This window comes from Natrix helvetica (genome assembly GCF_964273705.1).
Source record: "Natrix helvetica genome assembly, chromosome: 2".
Classification (NCBI taxonomy): domain Eukaryota; kingdom Metazoa; phylum Chordata; class Lepidosauria; order Squamata; family Natricidae; genus Natrix; species Natrix helvetica.
In genome coordinates this window covers 13,280,465-13,300,684 of record NC_138552.1, presented here as the reverse complement: position 1 = coordinate 13,300,684, position 20,220 = coordinate 13,280,465, and the positions used below count along the sequence as shown (strand labels likewise).

Below are 20,220 nucleotides of genomic sequence, written 5' to 3'. Positions count from 1 at the left end.
TGTTCCTCCCCAACCTCCTCACTGTCCGAATCTGCTGCCAGTTCCACTGGCCACTGGTGGGCCACAACACAAACTGAATGAATCTCCTTTGAGTCTCCAAGGAAAGATACATGGATGATGATGATGATGATGATGATGATGATGATGATGATGATTGTTATTGTTGTTGCTGTTATTGTTGTTGTTGTTGTTGTTGTTGTTGTTGTTGTTGTTATTATTATTATTATTATTATTATTATTATTATTATTATTATTATTATTATTAACTTTTTTGCTCATAAGAGACAGCCAGCTTGGTATATCAATGAAAAAGCTTCTTGGATGAGAAGTGGAACATCTTCAAAGAAAAATCACAAAGTCCAGTTGCCCCTTGAAAAAGCCCTTTTGGGATAGCATTAGCACTTAGACTTATATAGTGCTTTACAGTGCTTTACAGCCCTCTCTAAGCAGTTTACAGAGTGGGCATACTGTCCCCAACAATTTGGCTCCTCATTTTACCCACCTCGGAAGGATGGAAGGCTGAGTCAAACTGGAGCCGCTCAGAATTGAACTCCTGGAGTAAGCAGTGAGCTAGCCTGCAGTAGTGCATTCTAACCTCTGGGCCACCAATTAACATTCTGGTTTAGAACCAAAGATTTATTTTCTGGATGTTTTAATGTTTTTAATTGTTTAATTTTCTTTTATAATTTTAGAATTGTAAACTGCCCAAAGTCACTTGGTTGAGTTGGAGGGTTATAGAAAATGAATGAATGAATGAATGAATGAATGAATCTGAATTTAAGTCCATTCACAGCCATTAAAACTCATTGAGGGATTAGAGGCAAGTCAATATGCCTCAGCTATTTAATTCACACAGCTGTTGCTCTGTGCTTTAAATTCCTGGGAGTCCATCTCAGCGAAGACCTCACGTGGAAAAACAACATGATCCAGGTGGCCAGGAAGGCCCAACAGAGACACCATTTCCTTAGGGTCTTGCATAAAAACAAAGTGGAACAACAACTGATGACCTCATTTTACGGGTCCACAATAGAAAGCATCCTCACTTATTGCATCAAGCTATGGCATGCTCGTTTGACAGCCATGGATCGAAAGACATTGCAGAGGATTGGAATATAGTACTGGAAGGACATCATGATTGGAAATTAGTACTATTGTGTTTCTCTGAAAATAAGACCGGGTCTTATGTTAATTTTTACTCCAAAAGACACATCAGGGCTTATTTTCCAGCTGGGTCTTATTTTCAGGGAAATACAGTGCTAAATGGATCCCTCTGGCTGACAATCTTAACTGGGGCTTAGTTTTGGTGTAGGGCTTATATTACCAGCATTCTGAAAAGCCATGCTAGGTTTATTTTCCAGTTGGGTCTTATTTTGGGGAAAACAGAGTAGAAGGACATCATTTTCACAAAAGAAACAGATCCCACAAAGGTGTGTGTATCCCATTAGACATAAAGAGCTATTAGCCCAATATGGAAATTTGTGATACCAAGTGTGAAAATCCTGCCAAAACTCTATGGGTTAACATCAAGGGGGAAAGAAGCAATAGTGACAATGGTAAAAGGAATATGATATACCCCATATTTTTCAGAGTATAAGATGCACCGGAGTATAAGATGCACCAAGATTTTGAAAAGGCATTTAAAAAAAAAAAAAAAGGTTTTGCACTCTGCAGACCTCCCAAAAACGGTCCATATTCATAAAAAAAAAGGGCATGCATAGCCTATAGAGTGCTCCTGGGGCTGCCCCCCCCAAAAATATGAGCAAAAACCATCACATTTTTCATTCATTTCTGCCCTCCCAGCCCCCAGGAGCATTCTGGAAGCCTCCTAAAGGCTATGCATGGCTATTTTGGTGAAGGGGGCGGGGTTTCGAGAGGCCAAAAATGCTGTATTCAGTGTATAAATTTTCACCCTCTTTTTTGAGGGGAAAAGATCTGTCTTATACTCTGAAAAATATGGTATTTAACCTCAAGAAACAAGGCTAAGGGGGAACACAGTAGCAGGTATCAAATACTGGAAAAGCTGCACAGGGTGATTTATTCTCTGTAGTACCCAAGGATAGGACAAGAACTGTTGATTGGTTTTTTTAAAAATCCAAAGTCAAAACAAGGAAGGTTTTCCTGACCATGTGAGAGAAAAATCAAATTGCTATTATGGTTATAGATTAGCATAAACTTATCGAATGGTGGAATTAGTCTGCCTTCACCATATTAACACTCCCATACTACCACCTCTTACAATACTAGACAACACAGTATCAACAGTAGAGACCTTCAAATTTCTAGGTTCTACCATATCTCAAGACTTAAAATGGACACCTAACATCAAAAATGTCATCAAAAAAACACAATAAAGAATGTTCTTTCTGGGCCAACTCAGAAAGCTCTAACTGCCCAAGGAGCTGCTGATACAGTTCTACAGAGGAATTATTGAGTCTGTCATCTGCACCTCTATAACTGTCTGGTTTGGCTCTGCAACCCAACAAGACAGACACAGACTTGCGAGGATAATCAGAACTGCAGAAAAACAATTGCTACCAACCTGCCTTCCATTGAGGACCTGTATACTGCATGGTTCCGGCGGCTACGGCGACAGGCAGATCGCTGCCTGCTCCAGCTCTCCCGGTGGGCTTCCCCCGCTTCTGGGGGGGCACAAGACGCCTTGGAGGGGCGTCTTGCCGAAGGAACGGCTCGCGGAGGGTCCTGGCGTCGGCGGCGGCTGGCGGGGGCTCCTCCGCTTCGTTCTAGGCATCGGGGAGCAGTTTTGGAGGACGTGCGTGCGCACGCGTCTCGCCCCATGCCGATCGGAGAACACACTTCCGAACGAAGCAGCGGCAGTATGGTGAGAGGCTTCCTTTCTGCATTCCTTCGCTTTTGAATTGATGAACTTTTCAGCACTTTTAAAAAGTTAAATTTTCGGATCCCTGCTAGAGGTGCGGCTAGAGGGAGGGGGATTTCCCCCCCTCCCTCGGACAAGCGGCTTGAAAAGACTTTCCTTCCATCCCCAGAGAGGAGGAGGGGGGAGAGCCAACTAATGATGCCTCACCCCTATAAAAGTGATTTTCACTCGACCTAGCTCCAGAACTAATGGATGAACTGAGAACTTTTTGAACTTTTAAAAATTTTACTATGCCTCTGAGCCCAAAGCTGGCAGGGCAAGATGGCACACTTCCGTTGTCTTCATGAACTGTGAAACCTGACTCCACCTTTAAAATTCAGGCTTCCGGTCTTTGTCTCCGAGTCACCCAGAGGAATTTCTTGTGGATTGCTACTTTCTGAACTCTTTGGAGAAAAAAAACTTTCATCTACTGCTAGAGTGACTAAAGAAATCCCCATCTGTTTGGATCCTCTGCCTTCTGAATTCGCCTGCCTGCTCTACCTCTCCAGCTGCCCAGTCTCTACTTTGACTGATCTCCTTGCTTCATAAACCATGTCTCCAAAAAGACCACCTCCTGGAAAGCCTGGCTTTGCTACTTCTGCTCCAACGTCTGCAACGTCTAGTCCAGCTACACAGTTAAAGATATCAGAATTGATGCAACCCAAGACTACAGAGATAGACTTCCAACAAATGCTTCAACAAATTTTACAAGGCCAGGAGGAAATTAAGAAACAGTTAAGGGAAATGAAAGATGAAATTAAACAGAATCAAGCCCAAATCTTTAAGAACTCACAGAGACTGGACCTTGTGGAGGGTGGGGTGGCGGAGGCGAGGGGGGGGGTAGAGGCCTTACAGAAGGGGAACAAAGAACTTGACATCCAACAAATGAAAGCAGAGTTTGAAAGAATGTCCTTTTATCTTAGATTTCAAAATGTAATAGAAGCAGATGGGGAAAATATAAGGGACATTATGACTAACATTCTAGCTGAATACATACACAAAGATAAACAGCAGATGGAATGGGAGATAGATCTAGCTTATAGAGTGAATTCAGCATATGCCAGAACACATAATGTACCCAGGGAGGTTCATATTAAATTTCTTAGGAAAACCACAAGAGATGAAATTCTGGGTGTACAAAGGGGGCAAACACTGACATACCACGATAGGGAGATAACCATTCTAAAGCAGATTCCCAAAAAAATTAGGGAAAAAAGGAAAAGTTATTCGCAATTGGCGAATAAATTATACCAGAAGGGGGTGTGGTTTAGATGGTTGATGCCTGAAGGTATGCTGATATTCTGGGAGGAGACAAGAATCAGAATCAACACACCCATAGAGGCACAGGCCTTTATGGAAAAAAACAAAGCGAACCTAGAAAAAACAGATGACACTACAACGGTTATACAGGACACGGGAGGGGCCGGAGCTCTGCCAGCGGGGGGTGAAGGGGCAACACCAAGAAAGCTCAGATCACAAAAATAAATAAGAAAACCACAATGTTATAAACAGACCGAAAGTATTAATGAATTTACAACTAGACTATATATTATAATTATATAAACTGATTGAAAAGTATTTTTTCTAGAATTAATATGCTGATTTTTTTTATGACTATGTAATAAGGTTTGATATTTTGATGTAACCTAGGAGTCTGGAGGGAGGGGGCGTCTGCCATACTTGCAACTGCCAAAATTTGTAACTATTCCACTTACCCTTTTCCGCATAAATGTTTTTAAAAAAACCAATAAAACTTCTTGAAAAAAAAAAAAAAAAAAATTTCTAGGTTCTACCATATCTCAAGACTTAAAATGGACACCTAACATCAAAAATGTCATCAAAAAAACACAATAAAGAATGTTCTTTCTGGGCCAACTCAGAAAGCTCTAACTGCCCAAGGAGCTGCTGATACAGTTCTACAGAGGAATTATTGAGTCTGTCATCTGCACCTCTATAACTGTCTGGTTTGGCTCTGCAACCCAACAAGACAGACACAGACTTGCGAGGATAATCAGAACTGCAGAAAAACAATTGCTACCAACCTGCCTTCCATTGAGGACCTGTATACTGCATGAGTCAAGAAGACGGCTGTGAAAATATCTACAGACCCCTCACACCCTGGACATAAACTGTTTCAACTCCTACCCTCAAAACGATGCTATAGAGCACTGCACACCAGAACAACTAGACACAAGAATAGTTTTTTCCCAACACCAACACTCTGCTAAACAAATAATTCCCTTAACACTGTCAAACTATTTACTAAGCCTGCACTACCATTAATCTTCTCATCATTTCTATCACCCATCTCCTCCCACTTATGACTGTATGACTGTAACGTTGTTGCTTGTATCCTTATGATTTATATTGATTGTTTCCTAGTATGATTTGTTAGCTTATTTGTACCCTATGACTATCATTAAGTGTTGCACCTTATGATTCTTGATGAATGTATCTTGTCTTTTTATGTACACTGAGAACATATGCACCAAAGACAAATTCCTTGTGTGTCCAATCACACTTGGCCAAAAAAGAATTCTATTCTATTCTATTCTATTCTATTCTATTCTTCTATTCTATAGGTTTATGCTCCTATTGATCAGCACAAATGGTGGAATAGTCTTCGCACAAAACTTTATTTGCAGAAGCAGAGCATATATGTGCAAAACCATTCTTCCCACCATTGCTATTGCCAGTTCGTGGACTTCATGTACAAGTTTTTATTTGCAACATTTGCAAAACACATTCTGATTTTATATAAACGTTTGTTGACTCTCCATTGTGTTATGAAGGAGGGGATAGAAAATTCTGTATATTGATGTATCTGGGCTGGAACAAAATCTTCATGACAGATTAGACCATTTTGCATTCAAAGAAATCTTCTAAAATCCTGATCTCCATTTATATTGGGAAGTCTGTAAGTCATGGTTATGGTCACCTGTCATTTCACATTCAGAAACTACAAAGTTTAAATTTTGGAGGAATTGAAGATGATAAAACTTTAAAAAGTTAAATAAGATAAATAACCAGCCTCCCCTCGGTATGCTACAGTTACAGCAAATGCCACATTTTCTTCTCTCCATATTTGCTCAGCCTCTACGGTGGGATAATTAAAGAAGCAAAAAGAAACAAAAAAAACAGTGACAGGAAAAGATTATGGCAACAAACACTTTTGATGGGCAACAATAATTAAAAATTCAGCAGGAAACCACAAAGACTGGAAATTAACTTCGTTTGTTTTCCCCGCACAAACATCTCCCACGATTTGTTTGTGTTGGTAGCAGGAAACAAATAGCTATTAGGTAAACAAAGATGTTCACTTGGGTGTCTCCAAGCACACATTTCTGATAATATCTTAGATGGATCACTCTTCATGACCCGAAACTGAGCTGCTAGGATGTAGGGTGCTCAACCAGATGAACAATGATTAAGGAAGTTCTTTATTTATCAAATACAACAGTGTCATTTTAATTAAATATCTTATTCTTCAGCTTTGACCTATTGAAGCAACATGAAGAAACACAAGATAGCTGTTTTTGGAATTCTAAAATTGCTCTGCAGCAAGGCTTCTTAAATTGTTTGAACCAATTGCCCCCTTTCCAAGTCTATTATTTTAACGTCACTTATTCCCCCCATCATACACACACACACCAAATTAATTCTATTGCTTTCCAGAATTGTCTCAGCTGCAAGCAGCCCCGGACTGGATACTCAACTCAATACAAATTGTTGCAGGGATATGCCCAAACTATTCTCAGCTTAAGACTTAGTGTTCTAGATCATGCATAGCTATTTGAACACAATGTTAGAATTTTTTTGTGCATAACACATATCTAAGTACTTGGATATTGTCATAGTGTTTTGGATTAGAACTGGGAAGACTGTGGATTAAATCCTCGATCAGTAAATCTGATCTGGATTAAATCTGTGCAAATGGAACAAGATCCACTTGGATTTTCGCTTTAAGAACTGGAGTGAAGAAATCTGGCAAGGCAAAGCAAAGCATCCATGGGCTATATCACATTACATAAAGCAGTGTTTCTTAACCTCTGCAGCTTTAAAATGTGTGGACTTCAACTCCCAGGATTCCCCAGCCAGTATACTAGCTGGGAAATTCTGAGAGTTGAAGTCAGTGGTGGCATTCATTAACTTCCCTTCTGTTTCACAAATGCACAATAAATGTTAGTGCAATAAAATGAGACATTGTTAAAATATCTGTTGAAAGGCAAAAATATGTCCAATAAAGCAAGAAATGTTTGAAGTATTTATGAAAACAATATAGTGTTTATTAAAATTAAATTCTATTTAATTTCTATTGCTCCCCTTCCTTTTCTGTTTGTTAACATGCCTTTGGGGTGCCAGATGGGAGATTGTTGCTTTACACTGCATCTTTTCTCTGTCAAAAATATAAAATAACTGTCTTTTGTAGCTTGGTTCGGGATGCAAAGAAATTAGAAACAGACTGCACACTGTCTGTACACAGTGAAAACAGAGATATCAGGAACATTGTTACTGAAAAGCAACTAAATCAAATAATAATGACCATTCAGCTAGAAAGTTCATAGTTAAAATACCCCACTGTCTTCTTCCCATTAAATAACAGAATGGTGAATCAGTAGAAATGCAGATTCAATCATATCATACACTAGAGAAATGCCAAAATGTATCTTGTATAGAACTTGGTAACGCTTGGAACAAGATAATACAAGCCATTGGTAACACAATATCATCATGTTTCTGAATCAGCACACTTGTTCTCATCATAAAACAATCGCTTCAGCACAGGGGTGAAATGCTACCGGTTCGCCCTAACGGGCAGCAAAGATGCCAGCTGTTTGCCCAAACCAGGCTACCAGTTAGGCCAACCAGATTTTCCAACAATCAGCTCTGCTGCACGATTTATATTAGCTAGAAAGCAGAATCCGCCCACTTGCTGTTCGCGTACCTCACTGTTTGCTTACTCATTTTCTAAGTGCGCTCGGTAGCAAGCTCCGCTCACTGCCCAGACGTCATTTTGACCCCTGTGCATGCGCGGAAGATCCTGTGCATGCACGTAGTGCACATGGGCTCGCAATGCTACCGAACTGGTAGCAAAGGTAAGTGGATTTCACTCCTGCTTCAGCAGAAAAGTACAGCCAAGCTATCAACAATAGAAAGACATTGCCAAATTCTCATGCTTGATGACATCGTCTCTCTTTTTCTCTCACTCTTTTTCTTTTCTTTTCCTGGGGCAAGATGTACATATTATTCAGCCATTGTACTGAAAGTTTGCTTTGATATGTCCACATTCAAGTGGGTTTATTATTAGCAGGTTTCCCCCCCCCCCCAATAGTAGCTATATAGACACAATGGGTGTTAATTACACCAACAGAGGAATTTCTTTCATCTTGGTCAGGGATTCCTGACCAAGCAGGCAATGAGTTCAATTAAAAGATGCAATCTTCTCTGCTCTCATCTACCGAGTCTACCTCTGCTTCTCAAATTCTTTGGAAACTCCTGCTTTCTTGGGGAAGGGACAGGAAAAAAAGGGAAACAATATATTTAAAAAAAAAATACCTTCTAAGTTGTATCAATGCCAAAATTATTGACTTTCTAAAACCTCTGAATTATTTCTAACATGCTTGCAAATGCTTACTTGCTCACCTGCGGTGAACCACACCTGTTCTCAGGTGCGAGTCTCATAATCCTGTTGCTATGGTGATGCATGAGCACAAATCTCATCCATAGACATTAAATTGGCATCTTTCCATTGGGACAGAAAAAAGGGAACACGTTAACATTAACTACCAGCCTGGTTGGATATTTTAGGGTACTATAAAACATATGCCATCAAAGGGAAAATAGAATTGTCTAATCTTGATTAAACAGTCTTAAGCAATGAAGACAAATATGCCTACAGGATCCAGTGGTGGGTTATGACTGGTACGCCCCGGAACAGGCATACCAGTGCCTGCCGGGAGCACCAGGTACCGTTCCAGTACGGTGCTCCGGAGGGATCACCCACTCACCTGCTCTCCTTACCAGTATTTGAAGTTTTGGGGGCTTACATGCATGGAGCATAAGGCACCTGCGCGATGCTCCACCAAGCACCTGGAGCGGTGCGGAGGCATCATGGAGCATTGCAGGCCGTAAGTATGCCTGGCCCGTTGCACCATACCAGTTGCACCAGAATCCACCACTGGCAAGATCTAATCTAGATCAGTCACTGGGACCAGAAGTTTAGTCTTCCAAGCTTTCAGACTCTTGCTAGAGCCCATCCTCAGGGAACATCTCTCTACAGCAGTGTTTCTCAAACTTGGCGACTTTAAGTCCTGTGGACTTCAACTCCCAGAATCCCCCAGCCAGCATAGCAGATTGCACTGATCTAAATGAACCAGGATAACTCAGGATCAAGATCACTCACATCTATAGGGGTTCACCGGGATGTGTCTTTACGAAAAGATATTGTAGGAGATGACCAGACTGAGCCTGAGGGAGGAATCAAATGCATCGTAAGTCATGAGTCCCTGCATGCCGGCAAAAGTTCTAAGTTCAGCCTACTTTGAATGCCTTTCTTATCTTCCACCTATTTCCCTTGAGTGTTAGTTGGTCAGATTCTTGTAGAGAGCTTAAGCCAGCAATAAATCTTTATACTCCTTTCGTATTAAGCTTAAGACCCACCTATTCCAAGCAGCTGGCCTGGCTCAACTTTGATCTAACCATATCGCTCCTGACGGGCTTTTACTGGGTATTTTAATTATATTTAATTATCTAGGGGTTTTTAAATATTGTATTTTAATTGTTTTATTTATCAGCCGACCTCCTCCTTGTGTATGTCTCGGTATATGTCTCTGTTATATGTTTGTTTTGTCCATATTTATTTCATATGTTTCATTGTACGCCGCCCCGAGTCCTTCGGGAGAGGGTGCGGCTAAGAAATAAATATTTATTATTATTATTATTATTATTATTATTATTATTATTATTATTATTATTATTATTATTATTATTATTAACTGCCTAAATCTCCTGATTTCTCAGGCACTTGACATACAGTACATCTTGTTACTGATGTCTTCAGTACTCCAGGGTGGAGCATTTGAATGGCTTACATGCTTTCAACTACTTTAGCTCAACATAAGACAGCAACATTTCAAGTGTTCTGATTACAGGTAGTCCTTGACTCTTGGTTGTTCTTTTAATGTCCATTGAAAGTTGCAAGAGCATTGAAAAAAATGTTTACCATCAGCCCTCACACCTACGACTGTCACAGCATCCCCATAGTCCTGTACTTAAAGTCGGACACTTGGCAATGGACATGTATTTACAGTGGCTGCAGCATCCTGGGTCATGTGACTGCTGTCTGCCCCCTTCCTAGCTTTCTTTAAAGATCTTTAAAGATCTTTCTTTAAAGATCTTTAAAGCGCTCCATGGCTCAGGACCTAGTTACTTGCGGGATCGTATTCTGCCCCATACATCCCTGCAACCAATTCGCTCGCACAGAGAGGGACTCCTCCAGGTGCCGTCCACCAGACAGTGCCGAGGGGCGGCGCCTAGGAGCAGAGCCTTCTCTGTGGCGGGCCCAGCCCTGTGGAATGACCTCCCTCCGGATATTAGGACTACCTCTGACCTCCGCTCCTTCCGTGTAAAGCTCAAGACCCACCTATTCCAAGTAGCTGGCCTGGCTCAACCATAATCTGACTATATCGCTCCTGACGGGTTTTTTATTTTTGTAATTTATTTATTTAGGGGACTTTTAATATTGTGATTTTAATTGTTTTTATCGATCAGCCCACCTCCTCCTTGTACACGTCTATATTATATGTATGTTTTGTCCATATCTGTATTTTTATGTTTTTTAGTGTACGCCGCCCCGAGTCCTTCGGGAGAGGGTGCGGCTAAGAAATAAATATTATTATTATTATTATTATTATTATTATTATTATTATTATTATTATTATTATTATTCCAATGACCAAGTGAGTTGGTGGAGAAGTTGGAGTCACTTAACAACCATGTGATCATCATCATTGTCTTTTAATGACCCCATAATCTCTTGCGGGGTGGAGGCAACCGAATGGAGCTGAGTATTTACTGGCCAGATGCCCTTCCTATCACCAATGCAGAGTTATATTCAGCAGGTGAATTCTCATCGTGCCCAGAGAGAAAAAATATCAGCCTCTACCTATGATCGAACTCACAGCCTCCTGATTGTGAAGCAAGAGAGCCACCTCTAAGCCACCACACCACTCACTTAACAACCATGTGATGCACGCAAAAAATTGCAGTGATTTGTTAAACAACTTTAAAATGCAACGATTGCCCAATTAACTGAGGAGAACCCAAATAAATGAGTAGTTACAAACATGGCATCTAGCCTCAATGCTGCATACAAATAATGGCAAAAGGGGTTGTAAAATCAGGCATGACTCATTGAACGACCACCTTGCTTAGCAACAGAAATTCTGGTCCCAATTGAGGTCGTAAGTCAATACATAACCTGTATTATCTGAGTTCATTTTAAGGCAGAGTCACAACCTCACTGACTACAAACCGTAACGTGTTTGATCCCATCATCTTTTTTTAAAAAAAGAAACTTCAGGGAACAGAGTGAGAAAATCTGGGGGAGAAAAAGCAGCCAAAGTAATTACTAAAGATTACAGTTTTGGGGATTGGTGGAAAAAAATGGAACTTTAATAGCCCATTGGAGAGCTTTCACAAAATGGCTGAGCTGAGTCATTTGCCCAAAGACAAACAGATGAGTTTATTTCTCACCCTACTTTTTAGTGAATCAATTTGCTCTTTACTAGCCTGGCTTACATGTATTCCCCCCACCCCCTTTGGGCAGTTAAGTGTACCTGTCAGCCCAGAATTAAATACTGGCTGGCTCCATTTGTTTGTTTGTTTTCCTAAGAATACAGATAGGACATATATGGGGACTAAATACAGCTAAGAAATGAAAGCAATACCAGTGATAGGGGCTGGGTTTTTTTCTGAATTAAAAGTACCCAAACTCTAAAAACAAGAAAAAAACAAAAAAAAATGGGCAATTACCAAGAAGACAGATGAAGGTGATTATGGATCTCATGTTGGTAACCACAACAGTGGAGAAAACAAAACTACAGGTAGAAGTATCATTTCAAAATAAACAAGAGGTATAGCGTCACCATTTCCACAAGTTTTTGTGTAGACATTTCAGTCAAGGAACCACCAAGACCACTCCTACCAAAACTGATAGGACAAACTTCTAATATAAACAATGAGAGCAAACACCACTCCCTACTAGCACTGATGATGTTACCGAGTTGGGTAATGGAATGTCTGCAAAAAGGCAACCAAGCTCATAGAACACCAAGGACTCCACGGTTTCACCCTGATCTACATATTCCATTAATTGTTTAAATGCAATGAAGACATATAATTTAAGAAATTCTTTTTTCTTGCTAGACCACCCATCATACCTCCAAGCCACAGCATTTGCTACTCTTTGTAGATACCCCAAACCATCAGCCGAAGACAAATATTCCTGGCAAATAGATGAGGAAGAAATGGAGGTAGTGACATATTTTATTCTCCTCGGCTCCACCGCAGATGGGGACTGCAGCCAAGAAATTAAAAGACGCTTGCTCCTGGGGAGGAAAGCTATGGCAAATCTAAAAAGCATACTAAAAAGCAGAGACAACACAAGCGTGTATAGTCACGGCTATGGTTTTCCCAGTTGCAATGGATGGCTGTGAAAATTGGACCGTAAGAAAGGATGAGCGCCAAAGAATGGAGGCCTTTGAACTCTGGTGCTGGAGAAGAAGACTCCTGCATTGAGTCCCTTGGACTGCAAGGCGATCCAACCGGTCAGTCCTAGAGGAGATCAACCCTGACTGCTCTTTAGAAGGCCAGATCCTGAAGAGGAAACTCAAATACTTTGGCCACCTAATGAGAAGGAAGGACTCACTGGAGAAGAACCTAATGCTGGGAAAAACTTAGGGCAAAAGAAGAAGGGGACGACAGAGAATGAGGTGGTTGGATGGAGTCACTGAAGCAGTCGGCATGAACTTAAATGGACTTTGGGGCAATGGTAGAGGACAGGAAGGCCTGGAAGAACATTGTCCATGGGATAGCGAAGGGTTGGACACGTCGCAACTAACAACAACAAGACAAATATCTCACTGTCTGTAACTATAGGTAAATTCTAAGTGGGTTCATTGTCTCCCCCACCACCACCCGAGATTTGCTTGTTTCTGTGTTTTTGAGACTGAGGGACAGTCCACCTACTGTACCTTCTGAACTGTGAAATGAGGCCATCATTTGCTCCTTGATGGGTCTATCTCCAACTGTCCCAGATTACAGAGAGCAATTCATCACTGTCGAGATTTGTTTAAAGGAGAAGCAATTTCTTTCCTTGCTCTTTCATGACTCTCTTGCCTCTGATGACTCTGATCATGGCCTCCAGAACACAAATGAGCTGCTCTGTGGGGGACGAGGACCTGTTAATGTCTATGGCGGAAAGTTGGCATTAAGTTACAAAATCCAGATTGCACCATCAAGTATGCCACGAGAGCAATGCCTCATTAAAAGCATCAAAAGCAGCCATCGTCCTCTCTTTCTTAGAGTCAGCAAATACCTTGCGAAGTCTTGTTTACCCACAATTAATAACTAACCACATCTGCCCAAATTCTAACAAAGCCGAGTAGTTTTCTTAATTAAGCATGGCTCTCCAATACCCAAGGCACCTTGACTTTTGCAAGGCAAAAAAGAGGAAAATGGTCCCCCAGCCACCTTTCTTGTACAAACTGTTTTTCTAGAGAATGGCGACATGTTGGCTTGTACAGCTAATGAGATACGGTAGGGGATACTCAACAAAAAAGAATAGTAATGCACATTTAATTACATTAAAAATGTATGTGTCAGGCCTGCCACATTTTTTTTGAATTGGGCCTTCAGACCTGCGACATTTTTTGCTGTGGGAAACTGGGAGGGGAGATTACCGTATTTTTGGGAGTATAAGACACACCTTTTTCCCTCAAAAAAGAGGCTGAAAATCTGGGTGCATCTTATACACTCAATACAGCATTTTTGCCTCCTGAAATCCCGCCCTTTCACCAAAATGGCCATGCATAGCATATAGGAGGCTTTCAGAGTGCTCCTGGGGGCTGGGGAGGGCAGAAATGAGGGAACAAATATGCCACTTTTTGCTCAATTTTGCCCCCCCCCCCCCAGCTGCCAGGAACACTCTATAAACCTCCTAAAGGCTATTCATGCTCTCTTTTTTTGACAAAAATACGCCCGTTTTTTTCTCATTTTTGCCCCCTCCCAAAGCACTCTACAAGTGTCCTAAACACTATTCATGCCCCCCCCTTTTTTTTTTGAAAAAAGGGGCTGTTTTTGCAAAACATGGGCCATTTTGGGGAGGTCTGCAGAGTGCAAAAAACTTTTTTTAAAATTTGCCCCTTCAAAATCTTGGTGTGTCTTGGGAGAAGCAAATGTCCCGACAATACGGACGTGTGGTCTCAATGCTCCAAGACCGCAGCCGATATTTTTGCCACTGGGTGGGCCAATCGGACCTAAACAGTCCCGCAGAGAGAGTGAACAGGAAGAATATGTCTTACTGATCTCAGGGACATCGCAAAGTCCCTGATCGATGCAAGAGAAGTTCTTCAAGCTGGCGACAAAAAATCCAGCCAAGGCTGATGAAGTCGGGGTGGCTCCAAAATGGAAGGATACGGAAAGAGAAAGTGTTTCCAGCTGGTGAGGAATTTTTACTGTTTTAAAAGAGATGCCTATAAAAAACTTAAAATTAATTTAAATTGGAGAACAGAATAAATAAGCGTCGGAATTAAGCTTTGAATGATTTTGGACAGTGGATTATCTAACTTTTTAAATGCTATGTTCATGGATGGAACTTACGCAAGCCTTTTAAAACGAATAGATTAAGTTTTCTTCTATTTTTTTCTTTTATTATTCTTTGTAACCTATGGACTAAAATTCTCCTCTTTCATTACTGTGGTTGTTTCTCTAACTCATTCAAGAATCTGACCTTTTTTTTAATTTGAAATACAAAAAAGATACAAAAATAAACAAAGAAAATTGTAACAATAACAATGCTATTCGGAGACTGGAGGTTTGTGTATTGGAAATGAAACACTTTTACTTTCCTTATTGATTATCCTGGCTTGGCACTCCAAGGTCTCATTGCTTGTTTATAGAGAGTGATAAGAAGAAAAGCATACAGATGTCCCTTTGAAGTAGATCTTTAACCAGAGAAAAGTGAAAATAAAACATTATTGTGAATTTATGCTTAACCTTGTAAAAACCTTTCAAGCCATAGCAGCAGTGTTTGTTAGCTGGAGATAATGGCACAACTTCAACAGCAGAAAGAAGTCTGTAAAAGATATTCTTAGAAATTCAGAAATTATCAAACACATTTGAGAGGATGGAGAAGAAGTTAGAAGACTTGGAGCATCTAACAGTAAAATATGATGATGAAGTTGGAGATGTTTATCAAGTGGAAAAAGTGAAGGTTATAATCCTAAAAACCAAAGAGGAAAATGACCATAAAGAAATTAAATCTGCTGATATTTATGGTGATTGCTTTGTGTCTGGAAATGGAAAGAGTGGAATACAGAAAGAGGAATTAAATAGAGGGGAACTCTACCCAAGATGACAAGACACAGAAGAAGAAAAAACAAAATAATTTATGGATTTAAAGAGCGTCTGATTGGACCATGTGATGGACATGTGGGTGTTCAGTAAGGACTTGAACTTTTACTTGGGTGAGGAAAACCTGAAAGCTTTTAGATTCGGGTTTTCCCAGATGTGCCAATATCACATCTCTAATAAAATTGAACTTTGAGGAAACTGAAGCCTTGGAGCCTTCTTTCATTAGGGCTGTTACTTGGAACCCTGATACTATGTATGTAAGCACATGTACACAGACACACAAAATGAGAACCTTTGATTTTAAGGATCCAATTTGATGGATCCAATAGGAACAAAAACCAGGTTGCCAAAAGGGGGAGAAAGAATTGTTACTTCCCAACCCTATATGTCAGTTTTTTCCCCAAACCTGGCCACCTCAACATGTGTGAACTTCAACTCCCAGACGTCTCTAGCCAGCATACAGACTAGGGAATTCTGGGAGTTGAAGTTCACACATTTTAAGGTTGCCAAGTTTGGAAAACACTGTTCTGAGGTCACCCCTCAGCTATAAATATTCCCTTCTATTGATATTGTTCTAGATCAATGACAAATGGCAGGCTTTGGACAGGAAATTACATTTCCATTTTTTCTTTTCCTCATACCTAGAAACTTCTGTTCAGAAATAAGAATTGGGGCTTTTGGAATGGGAAGATCAAAAAGAAATTCCAGGCAGGAATTTATACTCACCCAATAAAAACATTAATTTATCAAAAGGAAGTAGGAAGTCATTTTTATCAGTCCTGGAAAACATAATTTTCTACCACACACTTTGGCTATTACAGCATAATCTGGATATTCTAAATTGTAGGCCTTTTAAGAGGTTCTGAATAGCAGGAAACCTAATTCTCTCAACCTGAAAGGCAGTTATTTCTTTCCCTAAACATTACCTGCAAAAGGAAGAAATGAAACTGCATCTAAATGAAACCACATCCATGAAAAGCTGAAACATGATGCCGGTAGACCCTAATTTGCCTAGAGACCAACTTAGACTTTAAGGGCACTTTTAAGCCCATTATATGCACATCCCGCAATGTCCTGATTATGAGAAACAAATTACAAAGGGGACGTTTTGTACATTCATTTTTCAAAAGAAAGGAAAGGAAAGGAAGTACAAATTATCACAGCTGTTTTAACCTAGAATGTTGGTAGCTGGTTAACCCTAAAGGCAAACAAAGCAGAAAAGCATCATAAAGATAACGAGGTGGACATGTACACACTTCCATGTAATACAAAAAATAATAATTAAATAGCAATAGCCTTTAGATTTATATACTGCTTCATAGTGTTTTACAGCCCTTTCTAAGCAGTTTACAGAGTCAGCATATTGTCCCCAACCATCTGGATCCTTACTTTACTGTCCTTGGAAGGATGGAAGGCAACCTTGAGCCAGTCAGGATTGAACTCCTGGCAGTGGTCAGAGTTAGCCTGCAATACTGGATTCTAACCACTGTGCCACCATGGTTCTTATATATTTTAAACACACATAATACAAATTGAAGAGTATGAAAATGGGATCCAGTGTTATCTATGTGAGCAGTTCTCCTATCTTAATGCCTTCAACCCTCTGTATCTCTTGGGAGCTGCCTCCTCCATTCTTCTGCATCTAGAGGTAAACTCCACATCAGACAAAACTACACCAGAGTGATAGTTCAGGACAATGACACATGGAGCCCATAAATGAACAGACACACAACCATCGTGATTTCAGATAAGAAGGAAGTGTGTTGGCTTACCTTTGAGTTCACCACTTCCAAAGAGATATTCTGAGGAGAAGCGCTTGGCACTGAAATGCAAAAGGATGGGGGAGAAAAATGGATGAAAGTGGAAAAGCTGCAATTAGAGTTATAAAAGATAATGATAACTCTCCACCTCCCCTTTCCAAAGTTCCATCTATATCACATTTCCTCACTTTAATAATGAGAAAGCAATTGGGAGAACATTTCCAGCTGGCACCTCAAAACATCCCCGCTGAGGTGAAAACTAAACACATCTGCACAATTTCCTCCCATTTCGAATAATCTTTAGCCACATTATTCAAAAATTAGCTTTCTGTAACTCAATTTTTTGAAAAAGCACAGATGTATAATTTGGCCCAGCAATGTTAGCAGAACGCTGTACTATGCTGCTTTTCCCTCCTATGCTGTTTTTTTCTTCTTCTTCTAGTGTTACTTGATAGTGAGATGGGTGGCATGTACATTTCATTAAAGAATAAATAAATAAAATATTCTGTATTTATTGAAGCTCTGAAGTTCCTATGTCTATGAAGATTCTTACTCATCCAAGTTGTGGTTTTCCCAAAGGTGTTTTTCAAAAAGCAACTGGGCTTCCTTATTTTTTTCTTGAAAAACTTTTGCTTCTCATCCGAGAAGCTTCTTCAGTTCTGAACTGAAGAAACTTCTTGGATGTGAAGCAAAAGGTTTTCAAGAAAACCTTTTAGACATTAGACACTGGCAACAAAAATCAGAACACCAAATGCAAGCTGGGTGGATACAACCTCATGGATTACCCTCACTCTCTCAAGGACCTTGGAGTACTCATTTCTAATTATCTAAGCACCAGAGCTCACTGTAAACAGCATTGCCAAAAAGGCATTAAGAGGTGTTAACCTAATCTTGCGAAGCTTCTTCTCTGGTAATATTGTACTGCAAACTAGGGCATATAAAACCTTTGCTAGACCTATTCTCGAATACAGTTCATCTGTCTGGAACCCGCACTGCATATCAGACATTAATATAATTGAGCAAGTCCAGAGATATTTCAGGAAAAGAGTCCTCCACTCCTCTGCTTGCAACACAATACCTTATACCACCAGGCTTGAAATTTTGGGTTTAGATAAATTGGAACTTAGAGATGCCAAGCTGCCTTCAGTCTGACCTGAGCGTAGTACACAAAATTATCTGCTACAACGTCCTACCTGTCAATGACTATTTCAGCTTCAACTGCAACAATACACGAGCACACAATAGATTCAACTTAAGGTAAACCGCTCCAAACTCGATTGCAGAAAGTACAACTTCAGCAACAGAGTGGTCAACGCCTGGAATGCACTACCTGACTCTGTGGTTTCACCCTCAAACCCCCCAAACTTTTAACCTTAGGCTGTCTACTGTCGACCTCGCCCCATTCCTAGGAGGTCTGTAAGGAGCGTGCATAAGTGCACCAATGTGCCTACCATCCCTATCCTACTGTCCCCACTTATTTGTATCCATTTCCTGTATTCATAATCATGTTTATACTTATATCTGTTCTCTTATACATGCTTGACAAAATAAATTAAATTAAATTAAAAACTTTTAAAAGTTCAATTGCCTTTTGAAAGGTGGAAAAGCCTTTTGGGATGTCTGGGTCTCCTATTAAAATGTACTTGAGTAATTTTGGCTTTGAAAATTAGGTTGGAGATAAAGGGATTTGGTTAGTGGAGATTAGTTCTTGCCTCTAGAGTAGAGAACGCTGGGCAATCAAGAGCCCCAGGTCCCTTTAAAAAAAGATTTGCTCTCTACCCTTAAACATCTATCTAAGTCAACTATTGTATGTCTTCCGCAATGGCTCTGCAATTCTGACATAGCACTGCTCCAAAATGATGCTATGTTAGACATCCTATATGTTAATGGGACTCATCCCAGTAAGCCACCTCTTACATTGAATTAGGCTTCCTGTTGTTGTTGTGCACTATATCTTTGTGTGTCTGTTGGGAAGAAGGGTGCAATACTGCCTTGACCAAATGGTCAACCCTTTGTCAATGTTGGCAGTAGTCTTCATTTGGTCCCTGTGCTTATGGACTGCTTGTGGACTGCCTAGCATGTTAGTCTTTAGGTGCCAGATCCAAACAATGTAATATACCAAAATTTTATTGATGTTTTAATGGTGCTATTGTTGTTTATAGGGGATTATTAATTTTACCACCTCTGACTGTTTCATGGTTTCTCTTTTGCTGATGCTTCCTGCTTTCTTCGTTTCGATTATTTTGTTTGAAGTTTTGATTGCTGTTAATTAGAGTTTTGGAAATTTATACCTCTGCTGAAAATCAGATTAGCAATCTGCATGGAGATTCTTCCAGAAAAGAGATGCCAAGCACCGGCTTTTACAAATCAGAAGAGTATATAATCCCACTGAACAAGCAAGTCTGGAAAGGATTTGGTGCTCTGTCCATATCCGTCAGCATAATTTCTGACCTGCTGAAACTGAAGAGCCATTTGGTCTTGCACTAAGAAAAAAAATTGGACAATCTCTGTGCACTTAAGACTTAGAGCAGGGGCGTCCAAACTTGGGAACTTTAAGACTTGTGGACTTCAACTCCCAGAATTCCCCAGCCAGCCATGCTGGCTGGGGAATTCTGGGAGTTGAAGTCCACAAGTCTTAAAGTTCCCAAGTTTGGACACCCCTGACTTAGAGGATCTTAAGGTCCACAATGGGTAAGGTCAGAGGTGGAGCGTTTGTTTGTTTTATTCCTTGGCTTGAGAGAAGACTTTTAAGCTCTTCCTCTCCCTCATATTAGGAGTTAAGTAAACTTTTTTTCAAGTGACATGGTGGCTCAGTGGCTAAGATGCTGAGTTTGTCGATCAGAAGGTCAGCAGCTCAGCGGTTCAAATCCCTAATGCCGCATAACGGAGTGAGCTCCCGTTACTTGCCCCAGCTTCTGCCAACCTAGCAGTTCGAAAGCATGTAAAAAGGCA

At 40.4% G+C, this 20,220-nt stretch overlaps 1 protein-coding gene across 1 annotated transcript in view; it reads right to left on the bottom strand.

Annotated features, from left to right (window-relative positions):
• Window positions 1-20,220, bottom strand: part of DCC (DCC netrin 1 receptor) — a 1,323,879-nt gene that overhangs the window by 291,935 nt on the left and 1,011,724 nt on the right. The window contains exon 12 of the mRNA XM_081942031.1: window positions 17,281-17,330. Coding sequence (XP_081798157.1) covers window positions 17,281-17,330 — 50 coding nt within the window. The remainder of the gene's footprint in view (window positions 1-17,280; window positions 17,331-20,220) is intronic.